Here is a 26461-nt window from a genome sequence, read left to right on the forward strand (position 1 = left end):
TCAAGAGGACTCATAAGATACTGAGTCCTTGGTATTGTTGAGCTGGTTGATTTTCCCTCTAGCAAAGTGTTAACATTAAGACAGTAGGGGGTTCCTGGAGGAATGTTATACTCTGTATTTGCCTCAAGTATTTGTCAAGGGGCTGCAGGTTATAAAGAAATTTAATGTTATTTACATTTTCTTCCTGCCTTTGTTCTGCACATCACTAAGGAGGGGAAGGTGATGTTAGGGCTCCAGGTAACTGAGTCTTTGGATTTCTGGAAGTCTGGCTGTTATTATAACATTGCCTTTTTTTGTCACTTACTAAGACATTTGCAAACTGATTTCTATCAGTTAACCATTTGTTTTCCCCTTTTTCCCCCTCCCTTTGTTCTTGGACAGCCAGGAGTGTCTGAGGAATGTCACTGTGGGGGGCGGGGGAGCAATTGTCAGCTTGTACTTTGTCCTCAGCATGCCTTTGGCTCCCTGTCATGCTGGTGGGGTGCTCTCCCCCCTTCTCTCAGTGAAGTAGGAAGTGGGCTCATCAGCTGACTGACAACTGACAAGGAGGAGGGTGAATTAGTAGAAGAGGCAATGTGTCAGGGAACACATGCCTTCTTTCTGAACATACCATGGAATCTTTGACCTGCCCTTCCCTCCATCTGGGATGTTTTTGAAGAGGATTTTCATATGGCTGGTGACTTTGTGACATCTGGGCTTAAATGTCACCTCCTCAGAGAGGCTCTCCCTGACCTCGGAATCTAAAACGGTCACCCTGCCATTCACAGTCATATCCCCCTATTTTCATTCCCTGACTGGCATTTGTTACTGCGAGAGATTCAGCTTGTTAATTTACTACTTGTTTACATGTTTATCACTGTATCTCCTACGAGATATTAGCACCTACTAGGCCCTGAACAGCGAGAGAAGTCTCCATGAAGAAGCATGAGGCATTTCTTTTCTTTCAGGGAAAAATACAAATGTGTCATGATAGAAGAGAATAGAACCCAGTTTGGGTATTTAGACTTGAATAGGCCCTAGATTAAATCTGTGTGTGGGAGGGTGCGTTGTAGAGGGTAAGGGTACATCCTACACCCTTGGCTTCATCGATAGATAGCTTGTCACGAGCAGCCTGTACCTTCCTAGGCAAAGGAAGATCTCTGAGTTCTCAAGGCCACTGGGCACTAACTTGAGCTTTAATGCCATTCTCTGCAGGCTTCCTTTCATGCCCAAGGGCATAGTTAGAGATTCAGTTACCAGCAGTGAATATCATGTGAATATCTGAGCTAAGTGTATCAAGGAAAAAAAAAAAAAAAAAAAAAAAAAAAAAAAAAAACAAAAAAACCTTTAAAATAGGAAACTGGAGAGGCTGGGCTGAGAAAGAAATCTTTAAGTGGGAAAATAGAGAGGCTGGATGTACTCTTTAGGCCTTAAATGGATGTCTGAACTGGGCCTAAAAGACCCTTCTGGCTCCGCAGCCAGTGTGGTCTTTTCAGTTGGGCTAAAAGAAGTCTGCCAGCCTAGGGCTCAGTTGGTTAAGCGTCTGACTTCCGCTCAGGTCATGATTTCACTGTTCAGAGTTTGAGCCCCATGTCAGACTCTGTGCTGACAGCTCAGAGCCCGGAGCTTGTTTCAGATTCTGTGTCTCCTCTCTCTGTCCCTCCCCCACTCACGCCCTGTCTAGCTTAAAAGCAAATAAACATATTTTTTAAAATTAATTAAAAAAGGGGTGCCTGGGTGGCTCAGTCGGTTGAGCGTCCTGGCTTCGGCTCAGGTCATGCATGATCTCACAGTCCGTGGGTTCAAGCCCCGCGTCGGGCTCTGTGCTGACAGCGCGGAGCCTGGAGCCTGCTTCGGATTCTGTGTCTCCCTCTCTCTCTGCCCCTCCCCTGCTCATGCTCTGGCTCTCTCTGTCTCAAAAGTAAATAAAAACGTTAAAAAAAAATTTTTTTTAATTAATTAAAAAAAAGAAATCTGCCAGCCTAGGGGCAAATGCAAAGAGAGTCTGAGCACCTAAAACAACCTTTAGTCTTAGGTGATGGTTTATATTTCTAACAACTTAAAAAGAAAATCCTAAGACTTCTAGGGAAAGACTATAATTAGCCCCCAAAAAAAATATTTCTACATATTCTCTAAAAACAAAACAGACAAAAACACATCAGTATACCCAGTTTAAAATAATATATAAAACATTGTATGTTCTACCCCTGTATTTCTTCCCTACATCTCTGAGGATGTTACTGAGGTGCCGAATCACCCAGGATCGAACCAGTAGATCATTCTGTCAAAGGATAAATTAGGAAGTGTCTGTATATCTAGTCAGGTGACCTAAGAACACTCAACCTCCTCTGACCAGGAGACACTAACATAGTGGACAAAATTTACTTCAGAAAGAAAAGGGATTGCACAAGCACAGATTTGATCCACCGTTTTGGGTAAAGCCATGGATACTTTAATCAAACTACCTATCGCCCTGGTGGCAAACACTTTAAATGTGAGGAACCAAACCAAGATGATGAAAGCTAAGGTTTTAATAGACGTCTCAGACAGTTTCTTCCTCTGACTATAAAAAGTGAGTTCATGTGGCTCAGTAGCATGTTGTTATGGGTTCTATGATTGGTGATGTTTCCTGTTTACTTCTTCAGGAAAGATCCAAGTGACGTGGGCTTACACAGGGACTGGCAGAAACCTGGGGGGACTTCGGTGGTTGTCTGCATTTTTCCCCTGGTTTGTGAAGCTCACCTCACTGACTGACTCATAAATTACAAACCATATAATCTGCGGGGTGGTAGACAGAGTTCTGGACTGCAGTGTTTTCTGTTTCCCCTTTATTTAGGCCGGAGGAGAAAAAATAGATCCAGAAGAGGCACTGATCTACGAAGAGGATTTAGATGAAGGAGACGGTGTGGAAGGCGAGGTGGAAGAGAGCACAAAGTTAAAAATGTTCCGCAGACTCGCCTCGGTGGCCTCCAAGCTTAAGGAGTTTATCGGCAACATGATAACCACTGCTGGAAAAGTTGTGGTGACCATTTTACTCGGTTCATCAGGTGAGAGTTTCCAGTATGGGTTGGAATACAGGTAGCACTTTGGCGAGTCATGAAAGACAAGGCTGAGGAGAAAATGCCGAAGGAAACAGCCTCATTCCAGAACACCAAACTCATAGCCATAATTTGTAAAACTGGCCACGTGTACACACAACACACACAAATAATTTTTCCTGTTCAGTTCTCATGTTTGTGTTTTTAGTCGGTTTCTTTTTTTTTAATTAATTTTTTTTTTTTACTGTGTATTTATTTTTGAGAGTGAGAGAGCGCAGGAGTGGGGAGGGGCAGAGAGAGAGAGAGAGAGAGACAGAATCTGAAGCAGGCTCCAGGCTCTGAGCTGTCAGCACAGAGCCCAACGCGGGGCTCAAACTCACAGACCGCGAGATCATGACCCAAGCTGAAGTCAGACGCTTGACCGAATGAGCCACCCAGGTGCCCCTTGGTTCGTTTCTATTAACCTCCATAAAGCAATCTTTTTCCATATCTAGGTGATGTTCTGTTTTATACGTAGATCAGAAAGACCACCGTTCTCCTCCCCCAGAGCCCGTGAATGGCGATCAGCTACGATGAACAATGTCAGTATACTCTCCAGAGAGCCACATGTGTACATTCTGAAAGCACGTCTGTTTACACTGGGTCATTAGGAGTCTTAATTTAACTCTCCAGGATATACTATTTTTCTTCCTCAGTTAGATTGTAATCTTGCAGCACAGACACTCACTTCCTTTAAATCTTGGCCGCTGACTGCTTGTTCCATAATAATGTTATCTCCATTTTCTCCCTCCTTCCATCTTGCTGCTGGCGGCTGCTCCAGAGCCACTGGGAAGTTGGGTCCATACCGCTTCCTTGAAATTGCACAAGATGAAACAATGTGACAGTTTTTTAAATACCAAAGTTAAAAAGTGGAAAAGAGAATTGAATTTCTCAAGAAATATCCCAATATTTTAATGAAGAGTCATTTCAACACGCCCCCTACAAAAGTTTTTAAATGCCTATAAAAAAAATTCCCTCATTTTCCATGTCCCCTTTTGGTAATAGTATGAATCAGATTTCATTGGGTAGGGCAAAGTTTTAGGGAGACTTCGCCATAGATGGAATAATTTTATGAACCCCACTTACCCCCAAAAAAGTAAGTTATTATAAAAAGTGATATCAGGGAGGGGCTCCTGGTGGCTCAGTCGGTTAAGCCTCCAACTCTTGATTTTGGCTCAGGTGATGATCTCAGGGTTCATGAGATCAAGCCCCATGTCAAGCTCTGCCCTGGGAGTGTGGGGCCTGCTTGGGATTGTCAGTCACTCCTTCTGCCCCTTCTGCACTCTCTCAATCTCTCTCTCTCACAAAAATAAATAAGTAAACATTTTTAAAAATGGTATCAGGGTAAGTTGGAATGGGCACACAAGTCTCCCGGAAAAAACTGGGGGGAGAAGTAGAAAGATGGAAACAGGCAAGTAACTGTGCTAACTTTACTGTATGAAAAGTAGATACTTGCTCTGCCAAACAGCACGGGAAGAATTTCTGGCATCATCCTGTGTTTCCCTATATTAACAAATACCACTTTATGTGTGATCTTTTGCACAACAAAAATAGTATTAGCTCTGATTTTATAAATGAAATGGGATTCCCATTTTAATCACTGGATCTACACCGGAAAACATATGAAGGAAATGTCCATCATCTCCAATAGGAACATGTCTCGAGTGGTGAATGATTTCCCAGTTCCATGCGATTTTTGTGATCACATCTCTTCTTCCTTAGGTATGATGTTGCCGTCTTTGACCTCATCTGTGTACTTCTTTGTATTTTTGGGTCTGTGCACCTGGTGGTCCTGGTGCCGGACATTTGATCCATTGCTGTTCAGCTGTCTCTGTGTGCTGCTGGCTATTTTCACTGCGGGGCACTTGATTGGACTTTATTTATACCAGTTCCAATTCTTTCAAGAAGCAGTTCCACCCAATGACTACTATGCAAGGTAAGACAAAACGTTAAGACATTTCAAGGACAACCGACTCTCCTTTATGATCTTGTTTGAATTTGCAAGGGTTCCTCTTGATGCCCATTGATGTGTTCCGCAAAGGGTCGGTGGGGATGGGGGAAGCAATGTAGCACTTTCAAGTTACTGAATGACAAAGTCCAAAAGGAAGTGGGAGGTCTCTTCAAATGGAGGTGCTGCTGAGACATGGAAGAGAGGGGAGGCTGCTGTTGGTCTCAGCTGTGGAAAAAGATCCCAGAAGAACATTTTGCATCAAAGAATAATAACAACATGTTAAAGCATCCAGCCGGAAGATGCTCTCACACACCAAATAGAGCATTAAAAATAATAACAAGGGCAGGGGCTCCTGGGTGGCTCAATCGGTTGAGTGTCCGACTTCAGCTCAGGTCATGATCTCACAGTTCATGTTTCAAGCCTCGCGTCGGGCTCTGTGGTGACAGCCCAGAGCTTGGAGCCTGCTACAGATTCTGTGTTTCCCTCTCTTTCTGTGCCCCCCACCCCCACCACTCACGTGCACACGCATGCACACTCTCTCTCTCTCTCAAAAATAAATAAACATTAAAAAAAATGTTTAAAGAAAAGTAGTTTAAATGACTCCAGAGGAAAACAATCGGAGAAATCCAGAATGTGGATTCTATACAGCAAATGATCTGGTCTCTAAAAAAAAAAACCTCAGCATCATAAAAAGAAGTGTGTGTCGAGGCAGTGGGGGCAGGGACTCCTGTAGTTTTAAAGGAGAATTTGGGAAACCCAGCAACCAGATGTGAAGCCTGACTCTACATTACATCCTGGTCAACCGCAGATCTCTAAAAGACATTTTAAGGTTAAATGGAGACATTTCAATGTTCACTGGTTATTAGTTGATTGTATAGAATTATTGTTAAACTGTTTTTAAATTTATTTATTTTGAGAGATAGAGAGCAAGCACTTGGGAAGCGGCAGAGAGAGAGGGAGAGAGAGAATCCCAAGCAGAGCCCCACGTGGGGCTCTATCACATGAATCATGAGATCATGATCTGAGCCAAGATCAAGAGCCAGATGCTTAGCTGATTGAGCCACCCAGGCACCCCTAGAACTATTGTTAATTCTTATGTGTATGATTGTATTGTGGGCATACAGGAAAATGTCATTATTTTAGGAGATATGTGGTGAATTATTTAGGAGTGAAGTGTCATGATGTCTGCAACTTTCTACTGGTTTAGCAACAGACATGAGAGAGGGAGAGAGAAAGGGAGGGAGAGGCAGGGAAAGAGAAGCAGGAAAGAGAGACAAATAAAATTACTTAAACCAGGGGATTGGCCATTGGGGTATCCATTGTCCTATGTTAACTTCTCTACTTCTGTGGAAAAGTTTATGCCTGGAAGTTACAGGAAAAGTAAACAGGGGCAGAAATGGCAGAAGGGAATGTGAGGGGGGTGAACAGTGTGTGAACAGAGAAATGAGGAACTTGGAATTTCGAAGAACATGAGTCATGCTATCATGTTGAGGGTATAGATTTGCATCCTTCTTTCGAGGGATCCCCATCTGTTTTTTATGTGATAGTAAATATGAAGCAGCGATGTGTGTGTGCAGACCCACTCACCTTGCTCTTACTGATTCATGTGTAAAATCTGTCTAGTTTGTAGCTATGTCTACCCAACACTAGGAGAAAATTCAAGTCCTAAAACCTCCTATATTCTGTTAAAACAAGTTAGTACCCAATACACACACAGCGTAACTAATTCTAAACCTATTGGCATAATGTGGAGGTTTAACAAGTGTAATTCAGTCTATAAAGAGAAGAATGTTTTATAGACACATTAAAACTAAGAAGCCACAATATGGAAACAACCTAAGTGCCCGTTGACAGATGAGTGGATCAAGAAAATGTGGAGTGTGTGTGTGTGTGTGTGTGTGTGTGTGTGTGTATCTGCGTGTATGTATGTGTATACACATGATGAAATATTATTCAGTCTTAAAAAAGAAGGAAATCCTGCCATTGATGATAACATGGATGAAATTTGAAGACTTTCTGCTATTGAAATAAGTTAGAGACAGACAAATGCTGTCTATTTGTCCACTTATATGTGGAACTGAACAAAAGAGTCAACTGATAGAAACTGAGTAGAAAAGGGGTTGCCAATGGTGGCGTGTTGGAAGGAATGGGGAGAGGATGGTAAAAGGGTATAAACTCATTAATAAGTTTAATAAATTCTGAAGATTATAAGGTGAACATTATAAGGTGAATAAATTGTGAAGATCTAACGTACAGCAGGCTCACTCTACCTAATAGTACTGTATTGTATATTGTATGCTTGAAATTTGCTAAAAGAGTCAATCGTAAAAAAAATTTTTTTAAATGACTAGGTGAGGTCATTGATGTGTTAATTAACTTGATTGAGGTAATCATTTCACAATGTCTGCATATGTCAAATCATCACATTGTACAGTTTAAATATATTACAATTTCACTTGTCAGCTATACTGTCAGCCTCTTTAATGGTGCAGATTTATGTAATATTTATTTATTTTAGGCAGTAGTGAATAAACGCTAAATTTCAGTACAGACATTCGTTCTAGGCTAAATGAACCCTTTGGTTTCTTTGAGGCATTTAATTTTGGGTTTATTGAACAGGTATAGAAAAAATGTTTTGTGCTGTTGGAAGGGGTGACTTTCAGGGGGTGAGTTAATTGGGAATATAAAAATATTCCATATGCCAGTAACCCCCAGTTTAAGGATCTTTTCTGCCATCTAGAGACTGATGATAGGAAATACAAGTAATATTCAGAACCACCTTGAAAGCATCAGTTTCTGTAAAGGATCAACTAACAAATATTTGAGACTTTGTCGCATTTCTTTCAAGAAGCCGTTGTAGTGCAAAGGCAGTCACGGACAGATTTAAAAGAATGAGTGTGGTTCTCTTCCAGTAAAACTGTGTGAACACTGAAATTTGGATTTCATATTAGCTTTCGCATTTCATGAAATATTCTTTTTCTTCGGCCTTTTTCCAGCCACTCAAAAATATAAAAACCGTTGTTGGCTCACCAGCTGTACCCAAATAGGTGGTGAATGAGCTTGCCAACCTACAGTGTAGATAATAGTAGTCCCAATAGGCTAATAATGTACTATCTCTATTATTCACTTGACTTGTCCCAAACAAAATAATTATAACTTATTACAGGTAATAATAATTATATTACCTGTAATTAATAATTACATTTTGTAGATGATCCGTTTAAACATTTTAAAAAGTCCGTTACTATGATCTCATAGAGCTAAGTCATTAAAAGTTAAGTTGCTTGTCAGGCTCTAGACAGTTTGAGCTAAGCAATTAAATATAAATATAAATATAAATATAAATATAAATATAAATACACTGCCATGTTGTAGATTCCCACCCTCCCCCCGTTAACTTGGTGATAACAAGACATTGCATTTTAGTCCTAGAAAGCTTGGAAATTTACATCTCTAAAACAATAGCTTTTTCATAAGGCACAATTCCAGTGCATTGCTATTAACCCCAAATTATGAGTTAGAAGAAAAAACTGGAAAGTGGCAAACAAACACTCATTTTGCGTGGGCATTTGTCACAAATTTCATAACCACAGAGACCCCAGCGCATATATCCAGCTTCGGATGTGGCTGTTCGTAAAACAATCCAAGCCATTTTTGTCTTCTCAAAAGCTTTCAAATGCGTCTCTGGTCAGAATTACCTTTATTTTTAGAAAAATTGAATTGATTTGTTCATCATTAGGATAATACATATTTTTTGGTGATTATTTGGAAAAATGTAATGAAGGATAAGGAGAACCACCTTTTAAAAATGTAATCCTAACTTCCAGAAATAAATACTATTTATTTCAGGATCTATATTCTCCCAGAATTTTTCCTAGGCATATATGTGCCTTTTTAAAACAAACTTTGAATCATAAGGCAAGTACTCTTTTATAAGTTGCCTTATTCAAGTTCTACATTTGCCCATGTTATGAAATGTTCTTCTAAAATGTGATTTCCATAGGCAGCGAAGTCTTTGAATATGTAGATATAGTCAGTCCCTGATTTCTGACCATGTAGATTTTTTCCCCATTTTTCCATTAACTTTATTTTTTTAAGCTTTTAAGTTTTTATTTAAATTCCAGTTAGTTAACATGCAGCGTAATATTGGTTTACAGTGTAATAATGACTCAACACTTCCATACGGTACCAGGTGCTTCTCACAACCGGTGCCCTCCTTAATCCCCATCACCTATTTCACCCATCCCCCCACCCACCTCCCCTCTGGTAACCATCAGTTTGTTCTCTATGGTTAAGAGTCTGTTTCTTGGTTTGCCTTTCTCTTTCTTTCCCCTTTGCTCCTTTGTTTTAAATTCCACATATGAGTGAAATCGTACGGTATTTGCCCTTCTCTGACTGACTGACTTCACTTAGAATAATACTTTGTAGCTCCATCCATGTCACTGCAAATGGCAAGATTCCATTCTTTTTTAATGGCTGAATAATATTCTATTGTATAAATATGCCACATCTTCTTTATCCATTCATCAGTCGATGGGCAAGTGGGCTATTTCCATAATTTGGCTATTGTAGAAAATGGTGTTGTAAACATCAGAGTACATGTATCCCTCTGAATTCGTATTTTTGTATTCTTTGGGTAAATACTTAGTAGAGCAATTACTAGATCATAGGGTAGTTCTATTTTTAACTTTTTGAAGAAACTCCATACTGTTTTCCAGAGCGGCTGCCTATGTTTGCATTCCCACCAATAGTGCAAGAGGGGTCCCCTTTCTCTACACCCTCTCAAATGCCTGTTGCTTCTCTTGTGTGTTGTTGATTTTAGGCATTCTGACAGGTGTGAGATGACATAACGTTTTAGTTTTGATTTGTATTTTCCTGATGATGAATGACGTTGCGCATCTTTTCAATGTGTATTTCGGTCATCTGTATGTCTTCTTTGGAAAAGTGTCTCTTCATGTTTTCTGCTCGTTTTGTAATTAGAGTATTCATTTTTGGGGTGTTGAGTTTTGTAAGTTCTTCATATATTTTGGATACTGACCATTTAGCAGATATGTCATTTGCAGGTATGTTCTCCCATTCCGTAGGTTGCCTTTTAGTTTTGTTGTTTGTTTCCTTCACTGTGCAGAAGCTTTTTATTTTGATGCAGTCTCAGTAGTTTACTTTTGCTTTTGTTTCCCTTGCCTCAGGAGGCATATCTAGTAAGAAGTAGCTATGGCCATTGTCAGAGGGGTTACTGACTGTGTTCTCTTCTTGGATTTTTATGATTTCAGTGACCATGTAGATTTAGATCATTCTTCATTTTTGCCGTCTTCAGTAAAACTGTGGTGTGCACCCACATTACTTCTAAATTTAAGTAAAACTCCTGACGAGCAAGGTGCAACCTCATGTACCCTCAGTTGGGAAGGAGCCTCTGAAGGACTGTTTGGGGCTTACCTCTGCTGTGGGATCTGGAGGTTTCAATGGTCCTGGGCCAATGTTAGGATAACGTGCTGGTTTGTGATTCCCTCACCATGCTGGTATTGTACATTTAAATCCCATACCTAGGTGTAGCACAGATCTGGGGTTTTATTTTTCTCTAGAGAGAGCTCTTCTTTCAACCAAGCGATCATGAGCTTCCTTGTAGCTCCATCCAAACCTGTGATGGAATTTTTCCATTACGTTTATCCAGGGAGGGGTGTTGAGAAGGTGAGTGGGGACCAGCAGCCATATGGGATGGACAGGAGACCAAAGTTCACATGGAGGCAGAGTAGGAGAGTGATGTTGCCTCAGGGGGAAAATTAGTGATTCTCTTCCATTTTTTCACATAGGAGTCACATGACCAGATGTTTCCAAAACAAAAGTCAGGGCTCATTATTTGATAGTTATGATTGTACTTATGGAAAGGTGAAGACACTGCATTTGAAACGATTATTTTTCCCAAATCTAAAATGTTGTAGCATATTATAACCATATAAAAACATTAGTGATCACACTTCTGAAGTTGATCCAGCAAAATAAAACTTCAGAACAAATCCACAAACTATATAAGATCAAGAATATACCAGTCAACATAGTGTGTTTAATAGAACAGAGCCCTGTGACAGCTGTTCTTCTAGAAGGTCTCCCTAACAGAGCCAAAGCATAAGAGACTGTTGAGAACTGAGAGCAAACTGAGGGTTGATGGGGGTGGGAGGGAGGAGAGGGTGGGTGATGGGTATTGAGGAGGGCACCTTTTGGGATGAGCACTGGGTGTTGTATGGAAACCAATTTGACAATAAATTTCATATATAAATAAAAAAAAAAAAAAAAGGTATCCCAAGGGTCTCCCTAACAAAAATGGTGAGCTAAACAAAATTTGGCTTGGCTAATGCAGTGTGTAATCTCTTCCAAAGAGATTTGTATTTTCAAGTGAATTTTTTTAATTTATTTATTTAAATTCAAGTTAGCTAACATATAGCGTAGTATTGATTTTAGGAGTAGAACCCAGTGAGTGATTCATCACTTACATACAACATCCAGTGCTCAGGTGAATTTCTGTAGACAGCAAACCCCTCCTGTTTTGAAAGACGAAGCAAGAGTAAAGGTGGTGGGCTCGTGTTCACATTTCTCCAGTTGCACATGTGTTTATCCTCACCTGTTTCTCTACTTGTAGGACTGGCCACATTTATGAAGCTTTAAGTCTTAGACCATTTCTCCGCAGGTTTTCTGCATTAAAAGTGCAGAAGGTGTGCTGGGTAGGGATGGGGCCAAGGGCAGGGTTTTTTTCTGTTTTTTTTTTTTTAATTTTATGTTTATTTTTGAGAGAGAGAGAGAGACAGAGACAGAGCGTGAGCAGAGGAGGAGCAGAGAGAGAGGGAGACACAGAATCCAAAGCAGGTTCCAGGCCCTGAGCTGTCGGCACAGAGCCCGACACGGGGCTCAAACTCACTAACCAGCAAGATCATGACCGGAGCTGAAGTCGGACCCTTAACTTACTGGGCCACCCAGGTGCCCCGGGTTCCCTGTTTTTTAATCTTGAGTTATCTGGATAGAACAGGTAAAAGTTCTGACTTAGACCAGGGTGGAAGATGTGGCAGGAGACTAAATGCCTACTCTTTTCTTAATTATGATGGAGGCACTTGGAACGCGTACATTGAATTTTCGACCCCATTAATGAACATTTTGTGTATGTCAAGCATTGAGATGAGTGAGTAGGCCATTCTTTTTTGTTTATTTGTTTATTATTCATTTAGGATTTTTATTTATTTTTGAGAGAGAGTGCAAGTGGGGGAGGGGCAGACAGAGGACAGAGGATCCAAGGCAGACTCTGTGCTAACAGTAGAGACCCCTACATGGAGCTCGAACTCAGGAACTGTGAGATCATGATCTGAGCCCATGTCAGATGCTTAACTGACTGAGCCACCCAGGCATTCCTTGGCCATGCTTTAAATTGTCTCTTTTGAACTTTGACTGGCTTTCATTCCAAGTCCTGAACTTTCTCAAGAACATTCGCTGGAGTGACCGCAGTCATTGGACTCTTGTTTGCCCAATTCAATGAGTTCATTTGTTGCCTTCTCCACTTTAAGATCTGAAGTTTGAATATGAAATAGGGGGAAGGAATTAGAGAGTTTCAGGCCATTCTCTGTGAAAGGAGGATTCTGTATAAAATAAATACACAACGACTTATCCCATGTTATCCGTTTTATGTTCTATTTCAGTAAATCATCATGATAAGAAAATGCGTTATGTTTAGTGAAGGAAAAGCTATGTTTATTTCAGTGTAAAAACAATGTAAAAAAGAAAAAGCAAAATCAAAATCTAAAACTCCAACATCATGAGTAAACTATTCTATGAAAAACATTAAAAAACCAACATTAAGAGTGCGATCTCATTAATTACATTTATACTATTTTTATGCTAGTCATAAAAATGTCAGTAACATGTAGGAATGTCAGTTCTTGAGTTCGAGCCCCCATGTGGGGGTCTCTACTGTCAGCACAGAATCCGCCTCAGATCCTCTGAGGCCCCAGTACTGTATGTCTTTCTCTGCCATTTGGAGAAAGCCAGTGGGTCCTTTAGAAAATGAAACAGCACAATCAGTTTTTATGTTGGGTCGACTGTGGTTTGCTTCGCTAGCTGTTATAGAATTCAGGTTATTTAAAAGAATGCACTTTTGGACCCCAGCCCCAGATGGCTATGTTGTGCCTGCCTGTCTTGCTTTGGGGTAATCTGAGGTTTAGTTACAAAAACAGCACAGAAAGACTAAATTGTTTTCAATGGAGACCAGTTGGCAAGAATTTCATCTGACAGCAGTCCAGCATGTGGGGAAAAACAAAGGTAAAAGCAGGCCATTTTCACAGTAAAAAATGTAAATTCACCCAAAGAAGTTGACACTTTTCCTTTGCCTTCCTGCTGAAAGATGGCACTGGTAGGTATCTATCGAACTGTAGAGTTGGTAGGTGATATAATGATAACCAGACTCTGGGTTCCGTTTTTTAAAGATTCTTAGTGGTTAAGTGACTTGTTCGAAGGTCTCAGGCAGAGTTCATTTGCATTTGTCTGAAAGGTGAACAATAGAAGCCAGAAGAGAAGTTGACTTTCCACAGAAAAATGGGAAATCCGTCGAATGTAAATACTTGAACCCCTGAGTCCATCTGGGCAATTTGGAGAACCTTATGGCCACTTAGGATGGTGTGTTGTGGATCCCGGATCCCTGGGAAATAGGGTGCCCTGCCCAGCTGTGACACCTGATATTACATGTGAAGCAGCTACTGCTTCTGACCAGGTGGACAAGCCTTGGCACAGGATGTCTATCTAACTTAGAGACCTAAGACTTCCCAACATCGCTTTCCTGAATTTCAGTCTTGATTAAATGTTGTGGACCAAACTGCTCATGTTTTACTTACTGAGAGCATCTCTCAGGAGGGGTCTCCTTTCCGTTTTCATGGAAAATCTACTCTATTCTCTGTGAGGATTACAGTGATTGACCTGACAGTTGTGTCTCACTCTGTTGGGTTCATATGTACCAGAACAGCTCACCTGCACACACGTGCATACACACACACACACACACACACACACACACACACATGCACACACTGCAACAGGGCAGGACCTTTTTGCCCAAATGCTAGCCCTGTTATCAAGGATAAAGTGGGGGATCTACTTTCTCCCAATGTGATATTGAGAGGATTAACATTGATGCTTGCAAACCCATTCTCTGGAGTCCAACAGCTCAGGAGTGGCCCTGTTGCTTTCTAAACAGAGAATCTGGTCACCACATTACCAAATTCTCTGTGCTTGTATTTCCTAATCTATGAAATAGGGATGAGAATAGTGCCTGTCTCAGAGAAGAGTATTGTATCAAACAGAAGAGTCACCAAATGCTGGGCAATGTGGAGCTGACTTTATTATTGTAAACATCGTATTAACACACATAAAATATTTTTCCTATTCAAACTAACTTCCCATGTCTGGTGATTGCAGCCTTATCTGGCATCTCATGTGCAGCTCCCTGAGCTCATTAAGCTACTCTGCCCCTAGTGCTGTTTCCTTCATTGGAAATGTCCTTCTACTTCCTCATCCCACTCGCTCCTACTCTTCCCTCAAAACCTAGCACATACACCTCCTTCTGGAACCTTCCAGGTTTCCTTCTGTGAGGAACAAGAATTATCTTCTGGGCAATTACTCAGAAAACTTGCTTCCTCCCATTTGTTGCACTAGACCATAATGATGTGTCCACGAATGTGTCTCCCTGCTAGGTTCTGGTCTGGGTGGCCTGGGGACTCTCAGCCTCTAACACTGCTGATCACATGGTTTTCAGGAAATCCCTGTTTAATCTGTTTTGTGCACTGTCTCCTGTACCCCTTGCATTTCATGTCCTTGTGCACCAAAATGAGGTAAAATTTGTTTAGGCTTTTCCTGAACTCCCAGCCACAGATGGAGCCACTGCTTATGAGATGTATGGGAAAATTATTTCCCAGAAAGGTCACTGTCACTTGCAGTGCACCCAGTGTAGCCCCACTGCTGTGGTCTGTGGTACATGTCCCCAGTTTGTGAATGTCAAGTTCAGTGAAAAACTAAGGTGGCTACAGCACATGTGGCTCCTTACTTGTGGTGTTGGCAAATATTTAGTTTTTGCTTGAGAAAAAAAAATGATAGTTTTACATGTATTTATTTAGAAAATTCAAAAATAGCCTTGTCCCTGGTGGTTAAAGTTAACACAGCTAAAGCAGTAAGCAGCTTTCACTTTTGAAGAAATTAGAGATTTCGGTTCACATTCGGTGTTTCTCGGGGATCCAGTTTATCTCTTGTTTGTTGAGAGACTTTGATTTTTGTTTCTTAATTCCCCTAGGCTTTGTTTTAAAAATAGGAGAGCCATGGTAATATTGATGAGATGATGCAAATAAAGGTCTACTTTTCTCTGTAGTATTTTGTGTAGAAATCATACACAGTACGGTTTTCTTCAGTTTTAATGAGAGATATTTGACATGCATCACCATAAGTTCAAGGCATGCAGCGTGGTGGTATGATTTATGTATATTATGAAATGATTAACACAATACATTCAACTAACATCCATCTTCCTATATGGATACAATAAACAGAAAAGAAAGAAGTAAAGAAAAAAGGAAACAAATGTTCTCTTTGTGATGAGATCTCTTAGGAATTTACTCTCTTAACAGCTTTGCTATGTATCACACAGCAGGCTTAGCTACAGTCGTCAGGTTGTACATTACATCCCTAATACTTATTTATTTTATAATTGAAATTTTGTATCTTTTGAGCACCTTCCTCCAGTTCCCCTCCCCCTCCCCACATCTGGTAACCACAATTCTGATATTCTTTTATGAGTTTGGGGTTTTTTGTTGGTTGGTTGGTTGGTTGATTTTAGATTTCACATGTAAGTAAGATCATACAGTATTTGTCTATGTCTAACATATTTCACTTAGCATAATGCTCTTAAGGTCTGTCTGTGTTGTCAAAAATGACAGGATTTCCTTGTTTTTATGGCTGAAAAGTATTTCATGGCATATATATCCTACAATTTTATCCGTTCATCAATCGATGGACACTTAAGCTGTTTCCATGTCTTGGCTATTGTAAATAAAGCTTCTGTGAATATGGGGGTGTAGATATCTTTTCCAGTTACCATTTTCTTTACCTTTGGATATATTATCAGAAATGGAATTATTTTTTTAAATATGAAATTTATGGTCAAATTGGTTTCCATACAACACCCAGTGCTCATCCGAAAAGGTGCCCTCCTCAATACCCATCACCCACCCTCCTCTCCCTCCCACCCCCATCATACAATAGTTCTATTTTTAACTTTTTGAGGATCCTCCATACTGTTTTCCACAGTGGATGCAGCAATTCACAATCCCATCCGCAGTGCGCAAAGGTTTCCCTTTCTCCACGTGCTCCCCAGTATTTGTTATCTTTTTTTTTAATGATGGTCATTGTAACAAGCATGAGGTGATAACTCATTGTGTTTTTAATTTGCATTTCCCTAATGACTAGTGATGTTGAGCATCTTTTCATGTACCTATTGACCTTTCATATATATGGTTTTTTTTTTTGAAGAAATGTTTATTCAGGTTCTTTGCCCATTTTGAAATTGGGTTATATTTTTTATGGCCATAGACTTGTGGTAGTCTCTTATATATTTTGGATGTTAACCCCTTACCAGATATATGGTTTGGAAATATTTTTTCACATACCATTGGTTGTCTTTTCATGTTGTTGACGATGTATTTTGCTGTGCAGAAGCTTTTTAGTTTGCTATAGTCCCAATTTTTTATTTTTTATTTTCTTCCTCGTGCTTTAGGTGTCATATCCAAAAGATTACTAGTTCTCATGACAAAGAGCTTTGTTACTAAGGTTTCTTCTAGGAGTTCCATGTTTTCAGGGCTTAAAGTTAAGTATTTAATCCATTTTGAGTTAATTTTTGTGAGTGGTGTAACGCATACATCTGGTTTCATTCTTTTATGTATGAACATTCATTCATTTTCCAAGCACTATTTATTGAAGAGACAGTCTTTTCTCCATTGAGTATTCCTGGCTCCCTTTTCAAATATTAGTTGACTGTACATACTTGGTTTATTTCTAGGTCTCGGTTTTGCTCCTTTGATCTATTTATCCATTTTTATGCCATTACCATGCTGTTGACTATAGATTTATAGTATAGCTTGAAATCAGGAAGTGTGGCGCCTCCTGCTTTGTTCTTCTTTCTCAAGATTCCTTTGGTTATTTGGGGGTTCTTTTGGTTCCATGTAAATTTCATGAGCATTATATTTACTTTTGTAAAAACAATGCCACTGATAATCTTGATAGGGATTGCATTGAATCTATAGATGCTTTTCAGTAGTATTGACATTTTAACACTATTAATTCTTTCAGTCCATGAATGTATAATACCTTTCCATTTATTTGTGTCGGTTTTGGTATCTTTCATCAATGTCTTAGTTTTCAACCAAGAGATCTTACACCTCCTTAGTTCAATTTGTTCCTAAGTATTTTATTATTTTTGATGCTATTGTAAATGGGATCAATTCTTTATTTCTTTTTCAGAAAATTAGTTGCTAGCATATAGAAACGTTGCTGATTTTTGTATGTTAATTTGTGTCCTGCAACTTTACTGAATTCATTGTTTATATCTGACAATTTTTTCATTGAGTATTCAGGATTTCTCTAATAACTAAATCAGTCTTTAGGATTCTCTCTATATTTACTATAATATAGATAGTAAATAGAGACAATTTTACTTCTTCCTTATCAATTTTGATACATTTTATTTCTTTTTCTTGCATGATTGCTGTAGCTAGGACTTCAGGTACAGTGTCAAATAGGTATGGTAAGAGTGGGCACCTTTTCTTGTTCCTGATCTAAGAGGAAAAGCTTCCAACCTTTCACCATGGAGTATGATATTAGCTCTGGGCTTGTCATATATGCCCTTTATTATGTTGAGATATGTTCCTTCTATGGCTAATTTGTTAAGAGTTTTTATCATGAATGGATGTTTAATTTTGTCAAATGCTTTTTCTGTGTCTATTGAGATGGTCCTGTGGTTATTTTCTTTCATTCTATTCATGTGATGTATCACATTGATTGATTTGCATATGTTGAATTGTCCTTGCATCCCTGGGAGAAATCCCATTTGATCATGGTAAATGATCCCTTCAGCGTGCTACTAAATTCAGTTAGCTAGTATTTTATTGAGAATTTTTACATCTATCTTTATCAAATATAATAGATAGTTTTCCTCTCTAGTAGTGTCCGTTTCTGGTTTTGGTATCAGGATAATGTTGGCTTCACAAAATGAATTTGGAAGTGTTGCCTCCTCTTTGATTTTTTTTTTTTTTTTTGGAAGAGCTTAAGAAGGATTGCTGTTAATTCTTCTTTAAATATTTGGTAAAATTCACCAGTGAAGCCATCTGTTCCTGGACTTTTGTTTGTTGGGAGATTTTTGATTGCTGATTCAATTCCCTTACCAGATCTATTCAGATTTTTTATTTCTTCCTGCTTCAATCTTGTTAATTTGTATGTTTCTAACAGTTTTTCCATTTCTTCTAGGTTGTCCAGTTCATTAGTGTGTAGTTGTATGTGGTAGCCTCTTATGATTCTTTGAATTCCTGTGTTATTAGTTGTAATGTCTTCTGTCCATTTCTAATTTGTTTGATTTGGGTCCTTTCTATTTTTTCCATGTTTAGTTTTGTCTAACTAAGTGTTTGTCAATTTTGTTTGTCTTTTCAAAGAACCAACTTTTAGTTTAGTTCATTTTCAACGTTTTTTTTTATTTTTTTTTTATTTATTTTTGGGACAGAGAGAGGCAGAGCATGAACAGGGGAGGGGCAGAGAGAGAGGGAGACACAGAATCGGAAACAGGCTCCATCCAGGCTCTGAGCCATCAGCCCAGAGCCTGACGCAGGGCTCGAACTCACGGACCGCGAGATCGTGACCTGGCTGAAGTCGGACGCTTAACCGACTGTGCCACCCAGGCGCCCCTAGTTCATTTTCTCTGTGTGTTTTCAATTTTTAATTTATATCTGTTCTAATCTTTATTAGTTTCTTTCTTCTGCTAACTTTGAGATCCATTTGTTCCTCTTTTCCCAGTTCTTTAAGGTGTCAAGTTAGATCGTTTATTTGGGACCTCTCTTACTTCTTAAAGTATGTGTTTATTGCTGTGAACTCCCCTCTTAGAACTGTTTTTGCTGTACTCATAAGTTTTGGTATATGTTGAATTTCCACTTTCATTTGTTTTAAGAAACTTTCTTATTTCCTCTTTAACTTCTTCTTTGACCCATTGGTTGCTCAGGAGAGTATTGTTTTCTTTCCATGCATTCATGAATTTTCCAATTTTCCTCTTGCCGATTCCTAGTTTTATGCCACTGGGGTCAGAGAAGATACTTGGTTATGATTTCAGTCTTATTAAATTTTCTCAGACTTGTTTTATGGCCTAACATACGGTCTGTCCTAGAAAATGTTCCATGTGCACTTGAAGGAAATGTTTATTCTGCTTTTGTTGAAGAGAATGTTCTGTATATGTCTATTAGGTCCATTTGGTCGCTGGTATTGTTCAAACCTGCTGTTTCCTTATTGAGTCTCTGACTGGATGATCTCTCCATTATTGAGAATGAGATATCAAAATCCCCAACTATTATAGTGTTACTGCTTATTTTTCCTTTTAGCTCTGTTAGTTTTTTGCGTTATGTATTTAGATGCTCTAAATTGGGCTCTTAAATATTTACAATTATTGTATATTCTATTTTTAATTTTTTTAATGTTTATTTATTTTTGAGAGACAGAGAGACAGAGCATGAGTGGGGGAGGGGCAGAGAGAGAGGGAGACACAGAATCCAAAGCAGGCTCCAGGCTCTGAACCGTCAGCACGGAGCCTGATACAGGGCTCGAGTTCACAAACTATGAGATCATGACCTGAGCCAAAGTTAGACACTTAATTGACTGAGCCACCCAGGTGCCTTATATATTCTTCTTGATGGATTGGCCACTTTATCATTGTATAATGATCTTCTTTGCCTCTTTTTACCATTTTAAACTCTTTTATCTGATGTAAGTTTAGCTACCCTTCTTTTTTGTTGTTGGTGGTTTTTGGTTATCATTTGTTTGAAATGCCTTTTTCCATCCTTTCACTCTCAGTCTAGTGTCCTTAAAGCTAAAGTGAGTGTCCTGTAGGTAGCACATTGTTGGATCTTGTTGTTTATCTATTCAGCCATTCTGTGTCTTTTCATTGGAGTATTAATCTGTTTATGTTTGAAGTAATTACTGACAGGTAAAGACTTACTATTTGCCATTTCGTTAGTTGTTTTCTGGCTATGTTGTAGAATAATTGCTCCTTACGCTGTTGTCTTTGTGTGTGTGTGTGTGTGTGTGTGTGTGTGTGTGTGTGTTGATGTCTTTTGGTATCAGTATGCTTTGGCGTCTTTATTATGTTCTTTTGTATAATGACTACAGAATTTTCCCTTGTAGTTAGTATGAGGCTTACATAAAATATCTTAAACTTATAACAATTTTAAACTGATAACGATTTAACTTCAATAGAATTTGTAAACTTTACACTTTCACTTCTACTCCCCATTCACACTTTAGGTTATTGCTGTTACAGTTTACATGTTTTTATGCATGCAGATGTACATATAGTTACAGAGTAGTTACAAGTGTGGTTATTTTTACCACTTGTTTTTACCTTTTAAGCTAGAGATGTAAGTGAGTTATGAACCACAATCCCATACTGCAAAACTAACTATGACCATATGTTTACCATTACTGGCACAATTTACTCTACCTTCTAATTTTAATGTTTTTATGATGTTAATTAGTGTTCTTTTACTTCCACTCAAGGAACTTCCTGTACCATTTCTTATAAGGTCGGTCTGGTGATGATGAACTTCCTTAGCTTTCGTTTGTTCAGGAAAGTCTGTATCCCTCCTTTATTTCTGAAGGACAGCTTGGCCAGATAAAAAATTCTTGGTTGACAGTTATTGTCTTTCAGTACTTTGAATATGTCATCCCATTCTCCCCTGGCTTAAAAAGTTTCTGTTGAAATACCTGCCCAGAGTCTTATAAGCAGATGTCACCTGGATGGTGACCTCTCATGGACCTAATGTCCATTTCTCCAGGTTTGGGAAGTTTTCAGCCATTATAGCTTGAAATATACTTTCTGTCCCTTTTTTTCTATTCTTCTTCTGTAATTCCCATAATGTAAATATTGCTTATTGTTATCGTATTCCATAATTCCCATAGACTTTCTTCATTCTTTTTTTTTTCTTTTTGTTCCTCTGAGTGGGTATTTCCAGTGTCCTATCCTCCAAGTTGCTGATTCTTTTTTCTGTATGGTTGAGCCCACTGTTGACATTCTTTTTTGAATTCTTTATTTCAATTATATTTATCAGCTCTAAGACTTCTGTTTGTTGGTTTGTTTGATGGTTGCTGTTTCCTTACCGAACTTGTTTTGTTAATGCATTGTTTTCCTAACTTCATTTAGTTACCTTTCTGTGTTTTCTTGTAGTTCATTAAACTACCTTAAGAGGATTATTCTGAATTCTTTGTCCAACAGTTCATGATCTCCATTTCATTGGGGTCAGTTACTGGAACTTCATTAGTTTCCTTTGATGGCCTTATTTAACTGATTTTTTATGATCCTTGATTCCTTATGTTGTTATCTGTTCATTTGGGTGTTGACCACCTTATCCAGACTGTAGAGGTTTGCTTTGAAAGAGACTCTTCTTCACAAGTCAGCTGTTTGTTTTTCTGAGTGTGCCTGCTGATAATGTCTTTGGGCAAGTGGGACCTGCCCTTGTAGTCTATTTTTAGGTGAGATAATTGTTCAAGCTCTGATGATGGGGATGGTAGGCATGTGCCTCTGGCTAACAACAGTAAAATAAAACTGTTGACTTGGTTTTCTACCTAAGTAAGGCTGTAGGATGGGCTCTGCAGTTGCCTGGATTTTCTGGTCAGGCTTACTAGATGGTCAGGACTGCGTACTATATTTAGTAGTGTAAGGGGCTATGAATTATCTCCCCTACCCTGGCAGGGCAGCAAGTTGGGACTCGGTGCCTATGTAAATCATTGTTTGGGGACCCAAATCAAGCAAGTGTGCACTAAATTCTCTCGTCACGTGAAGCTGCTAATTTTGCTCTGCCACTGGGGGAAGCCATGGACTCTGCTTTCTCTTCAAGTGCTGCTGTACAGAGGGCCATTAAATGGGCTAGACAGATTCCCATGTGCTCTGTTAGGTTCCCTGGGCAGACAGGATGAAGGCTGTTTAGTGATGAGTGCGGCTACAAATTAGATTCTCTGCTCCAGATGCAGCTGGAAAAGCAGCTCTGAAGCCAGTAAAACTCTTTCTTGTCCCAAGTCAATCTCCAGCCTAGTTTCTCTGAACAGGCCGACCAGCTTTGTTTTGAAAACTCGGTTTTTCCTGCCCTTCTCTTGACTGGAGCGCCTGTGGGCATCACAGCATCCAAGAATTATGCCAGCCTTCCTGGTGAAACGAGGCTGGGAGGCACTCCACAATTGGTGGTGCTGTAAATCCACTCTTGGCGTGAGCGTGAGCACACTAGGCTCTAGGGCCAGCAAAACTCTTCCTTTGAGGATCCATATCGAGCAGATCTGCACCCCACTGAGTTCCCTGGTCAGAGTGCACCTCTGACTTGATTCTCTAAGTTGAGACTGCTACTTGGGCATGGCTGAACTCAAGTCTGCCAGGATCTGTGTTTTTGCAAGCTCCTTCCCCTGCTCTCTGTCATAGTCAGATTGCCAGTGGTTGAGTCCCACAGATCCCCCTGTAGTCCCCGTAGAGTGAGATCAGAGTAGGGGCTCCTTCAAAGTGACCATAACACCTGGGTGGTGATGGTTGTCCCTCTGGGTTCTCTTTTCCCCCTGGAGGAACTGGGAGCTCAAGGGGACCTCTCCATGTGGCGCTGCACTGCCCTGGAGAAGGGGCAATGCAGTCAACTATAGCTGCTTCTCTTACCCTTCTTAGGTAGCCTGTCTTGGGCTCTGTGGTGCAGGGGTGCTTCAGACCCCTGTGTTCTAGGATTCTCTCATTGGTGCCTTGTTCTTGAGTAGTTACCAGTTGTTCTTCTTATGAGTTGTTCTTCCTGTGAAGTCAGGAATGACCAATTTCGCCATCTTGGTGATGTGATTTTTTTTTTTTTCATTAAACGAACTATTTATTGTATGCAAGGGGTAGTAAGTAATGATGTTTTCTCCATCTGCTGATTTCCAACTTACCCGGCATCTAGTAGTTTAGTGAAATCCATTCTAATAAAATAGCGCTTTTTCATCTTCCCATAAAAGTCTCATCACCATCATTGTATTATTGATACCAAAATCAGCCCTGGCTCTGGGAAAACTTAGCACTGTTTATTTCAGTTTTTTGGTATCCTCTCTATAAAACAAAACACATTCCTTAGGCAAACCTAAGGAAATACATATTTATATACATATAAATATATATTTATATACATATAAATATATATTTATATCTAAGGAAATATATATTTATATGTAATATATATTATGTTATACATATAATAATATATGTATTATATGTATATATAAATATATACATTATATGTATAATATAGAATATATGTATATAAATATAATATATATTTATATGTAACATATATAAATATATATTTATATGTAAGGAAATATATATTTATATACATATAAGTTTATTTATTTATATACATATATTTATATACATATATACATTATTTATATACATATAAATATATAATTATATATATGTTTTTATATTAATATATATAATTTATGTATATAATTCCTATGTATATAATTCCTATACATAAATACATATTTTGCAAATATGTATACAATGGGGATAATTATAACAGCTATAGTACCTTCCCCACAGGTTGTCATGAATATTAAATGAGTTAATATTTGTAAAGAATGACTCCTAGCACATAGTAATAACTGTAAAGAGGTATTTATTAAAACTTATTAAATAAATTGTCAATAGTTAATCAAGGATTAAAGTCTTTGATCAGAACTTTAATAACAATATATAGCTATAATATTTTATTTTATATATTTTATTTGTAAACTTTGAGCTCAAACAACAATTTTGGTTTTAGGCAACATAATTGTAGGTGTTTGTTGCATGACTTAAAAATAGCTTTTATTTTTGGTATGTGACTTTGTTTGCACAAAGACACTTGGTTTTACTGCTTTGCACCTCTTATTGTATTTAATTTTGAAAAAACCTTTAGAGGTAGGTACTGTTATTTTTATGGCCATTTTTTAAAAGACAAAACTGAGGCTTACAAAGGTTGAGTAACCATCAAGGCAACAGTTTTATTACGTGACAGAGCCAGGATTTTTACCTTTATTCTGTCTGACTCAAGCTTGTGCCCTATTAGCTATCCGGAGTATCACCGCCTTCATAAAATATTTCCACTACCTTTCTAGAATATTGATGAACAATCCCTTTTATACTGTACTGCCAGGCCCCAAAATGGCTTTTCAGTGACCCAGTCTTTGTACTTTTTTCCTGTGTCAGAGGTCTGGGGTCTGTAGTTTGAGCCCATGTGTGGGACATCTATCTATAGTCATAGCAACATGAGGCAGCCTGTTGGTCTGGACGTAATGGAGGTGGACTGAACTAGTCCTTTTGGGCACATAACATTTACATCTGGGCAAGGAGCAGTGCTAGAGGATTTGCCTTAACAACTCAAAGGCAGAAACCACATCTAATTTATCTTGGTGTCCTCTCAGTAATGTGGAGCCATGCCCAGCATGCCGCAGCCTCCACTGAACACTTGTTAGGTGAAAAAAATGACTCTTGTTACATTTAATCTTTCAAAATATGAAGAAGACTAAAGATATAGTTCGTAGTTATATTCTTTTCTAAATTTGCTCCAAATGACTGGTATTAATGAACATATCGCATACCATGCCTGGATGGTGCATTTAGATTCTTTCAACTTTAAAAATTAATATCAGATTAAAGATGGTAGGATTTCTTGTAAAAGAAAGATGAACGGTTCCTTCAAGTTACGATAACAGCTTAAGAAAAATTAAATATAAAGTGATCTTTTGAGAAAGGGCATTTTGTAACAAAACATGTATTTAGTTGTCAAGCTTTTTATTGAAAAGCGTAGCCATCTTGTTTATTAGAGTTAAGATTCTCATCCTGGTCTGGGTTCTCATTAATTGCAGTAACACTTCATTAATTTTTTTTTAGTTTGATTCTAGAGAAGCCAATTTGGCTGACTCGTGAAGTATTTTGAGAATAAATATAATGAACAATATTGCCTCATAACTGCTTGACTTACGAACATTCCAAATGTTGCTTATGCAGTAACTTCTGCAGTTGGGTCTCCTTTTTAGATCTAAGCAACTCTGATTCAAGCACAAGAGATCAGCCCCGAAAATGAACCAAGATGTTTTGATTTTCTCTTCAGAGTTTCTATTCTCCAAGGAGGCTTTTTACTGAGAAGATTTGACAGAGGTTTTTATAAACTTGCTAGTTATTCATTATTGGTGAAAGGAGTGTGATTGTTTTTCTTCACAGCTTCCTTGAGGTATAATCGATAATGTAATAAATTTCATATACTTAAAGCATACAATTTGATAAGTCTGATATAAACATACCCATGAAAGCATCACCACAGGCAAGATAACGAACATGTTCATCAAACCCAAGTTTCCTCTTACCTTTTGTAATTTTTCTTTCCTGACTTTTATCTTCTTCCCATTCCATTTCCAGGTAACGGCTGGTGTGCTATTTGTAACTACATTAGTTGACATCTTCTAGAATGTATATAAATGGAATCATACATTATGTACTGATTACGATTGTGATTTGCCTACTGGGTAGGGGGTAGGGACTCTTTCACTGTGCCTAGTTATTTTGAGATTCAGTCACATTCCATTGTGGGAACTTTAGTTCTCTATCCTCACTCACTCTTAATATGGTTGATCTTTTTTTAATTTTTAAACATTTTTTTAAATTGTTTATTTACTTTGAAAGAGAGACAGAGCATGAACATGCGTGCATTAGTTAGGGAGGGGCAGAAAGAGAGAGGAAGAGAGAGAGAGAATTCAAAGCAGGTTCCATGCTCAACATAGAGCCCAACACGGGGCTCTATCTCACAACCACAAGATCATGACCTGATCCAAAATCAAGAGTCAGACACTTAACTGACTGAACCACCCAGGTTCCCCTCAATCTTTTTTTTAAAGCTGTGCCTTCTAATAAGTGTGTACTGGCAATTCATTGTGGGTTTAATTTAATTTTAATCTTCCTAATGACTAAGGAGCCTGAGAATCTCTTTGTGAGCTGATTTTACATTTCACATACTTTTTTGATGAAGTGTCTCTTAAAATATTTCTACCCAATTTTTTTAAAAAAGCATCAGAACTCTTTGTTTTCTTGGTAGTGAATTCTAAGAGTTGTTTAGAAAACCAAGATACAAGTCATTTATTATTTATCATATAT

General features: G+C 38.6%; 1 protein-coding gene across 1 annotated transcript in view; it reads left to right on the forward strand.

The window, feature by feature from the left end:
- The window catches only part of PIEZO2 (piezo type mechanosensitive ion channel component 2), a 456739-nt gene that overhangs the window by 272663 nt on the left and 157615 nt on the right, over positions 1 to 26461 (forward strand). The window contains 2 exon segments of the mRNA XM_040479417.1: positions 2816 to 3026; positions 4779 to 4992. Of these exon segments, the coding sequence (XP_040335351.1) occupies positions 2816 to 3026; positions 4779 to 4992 (425 nt within the window).

Source organism: Herpailurus yagouaroundi, unplaced genomic scaffold (assembly GCF_014898765.1).
Source record: "Herpailurus yagouaroundi ecotype Mexico unplaced genomic scaffold, PumYag 142, whole genome shotgun sequence".
Lineage (NCBI taxonomy): Eukaryota > Metazoa > Chordata > Mammalia > Carnivora > Felidae > Herpailurus > Herpailurus yagouaroundi.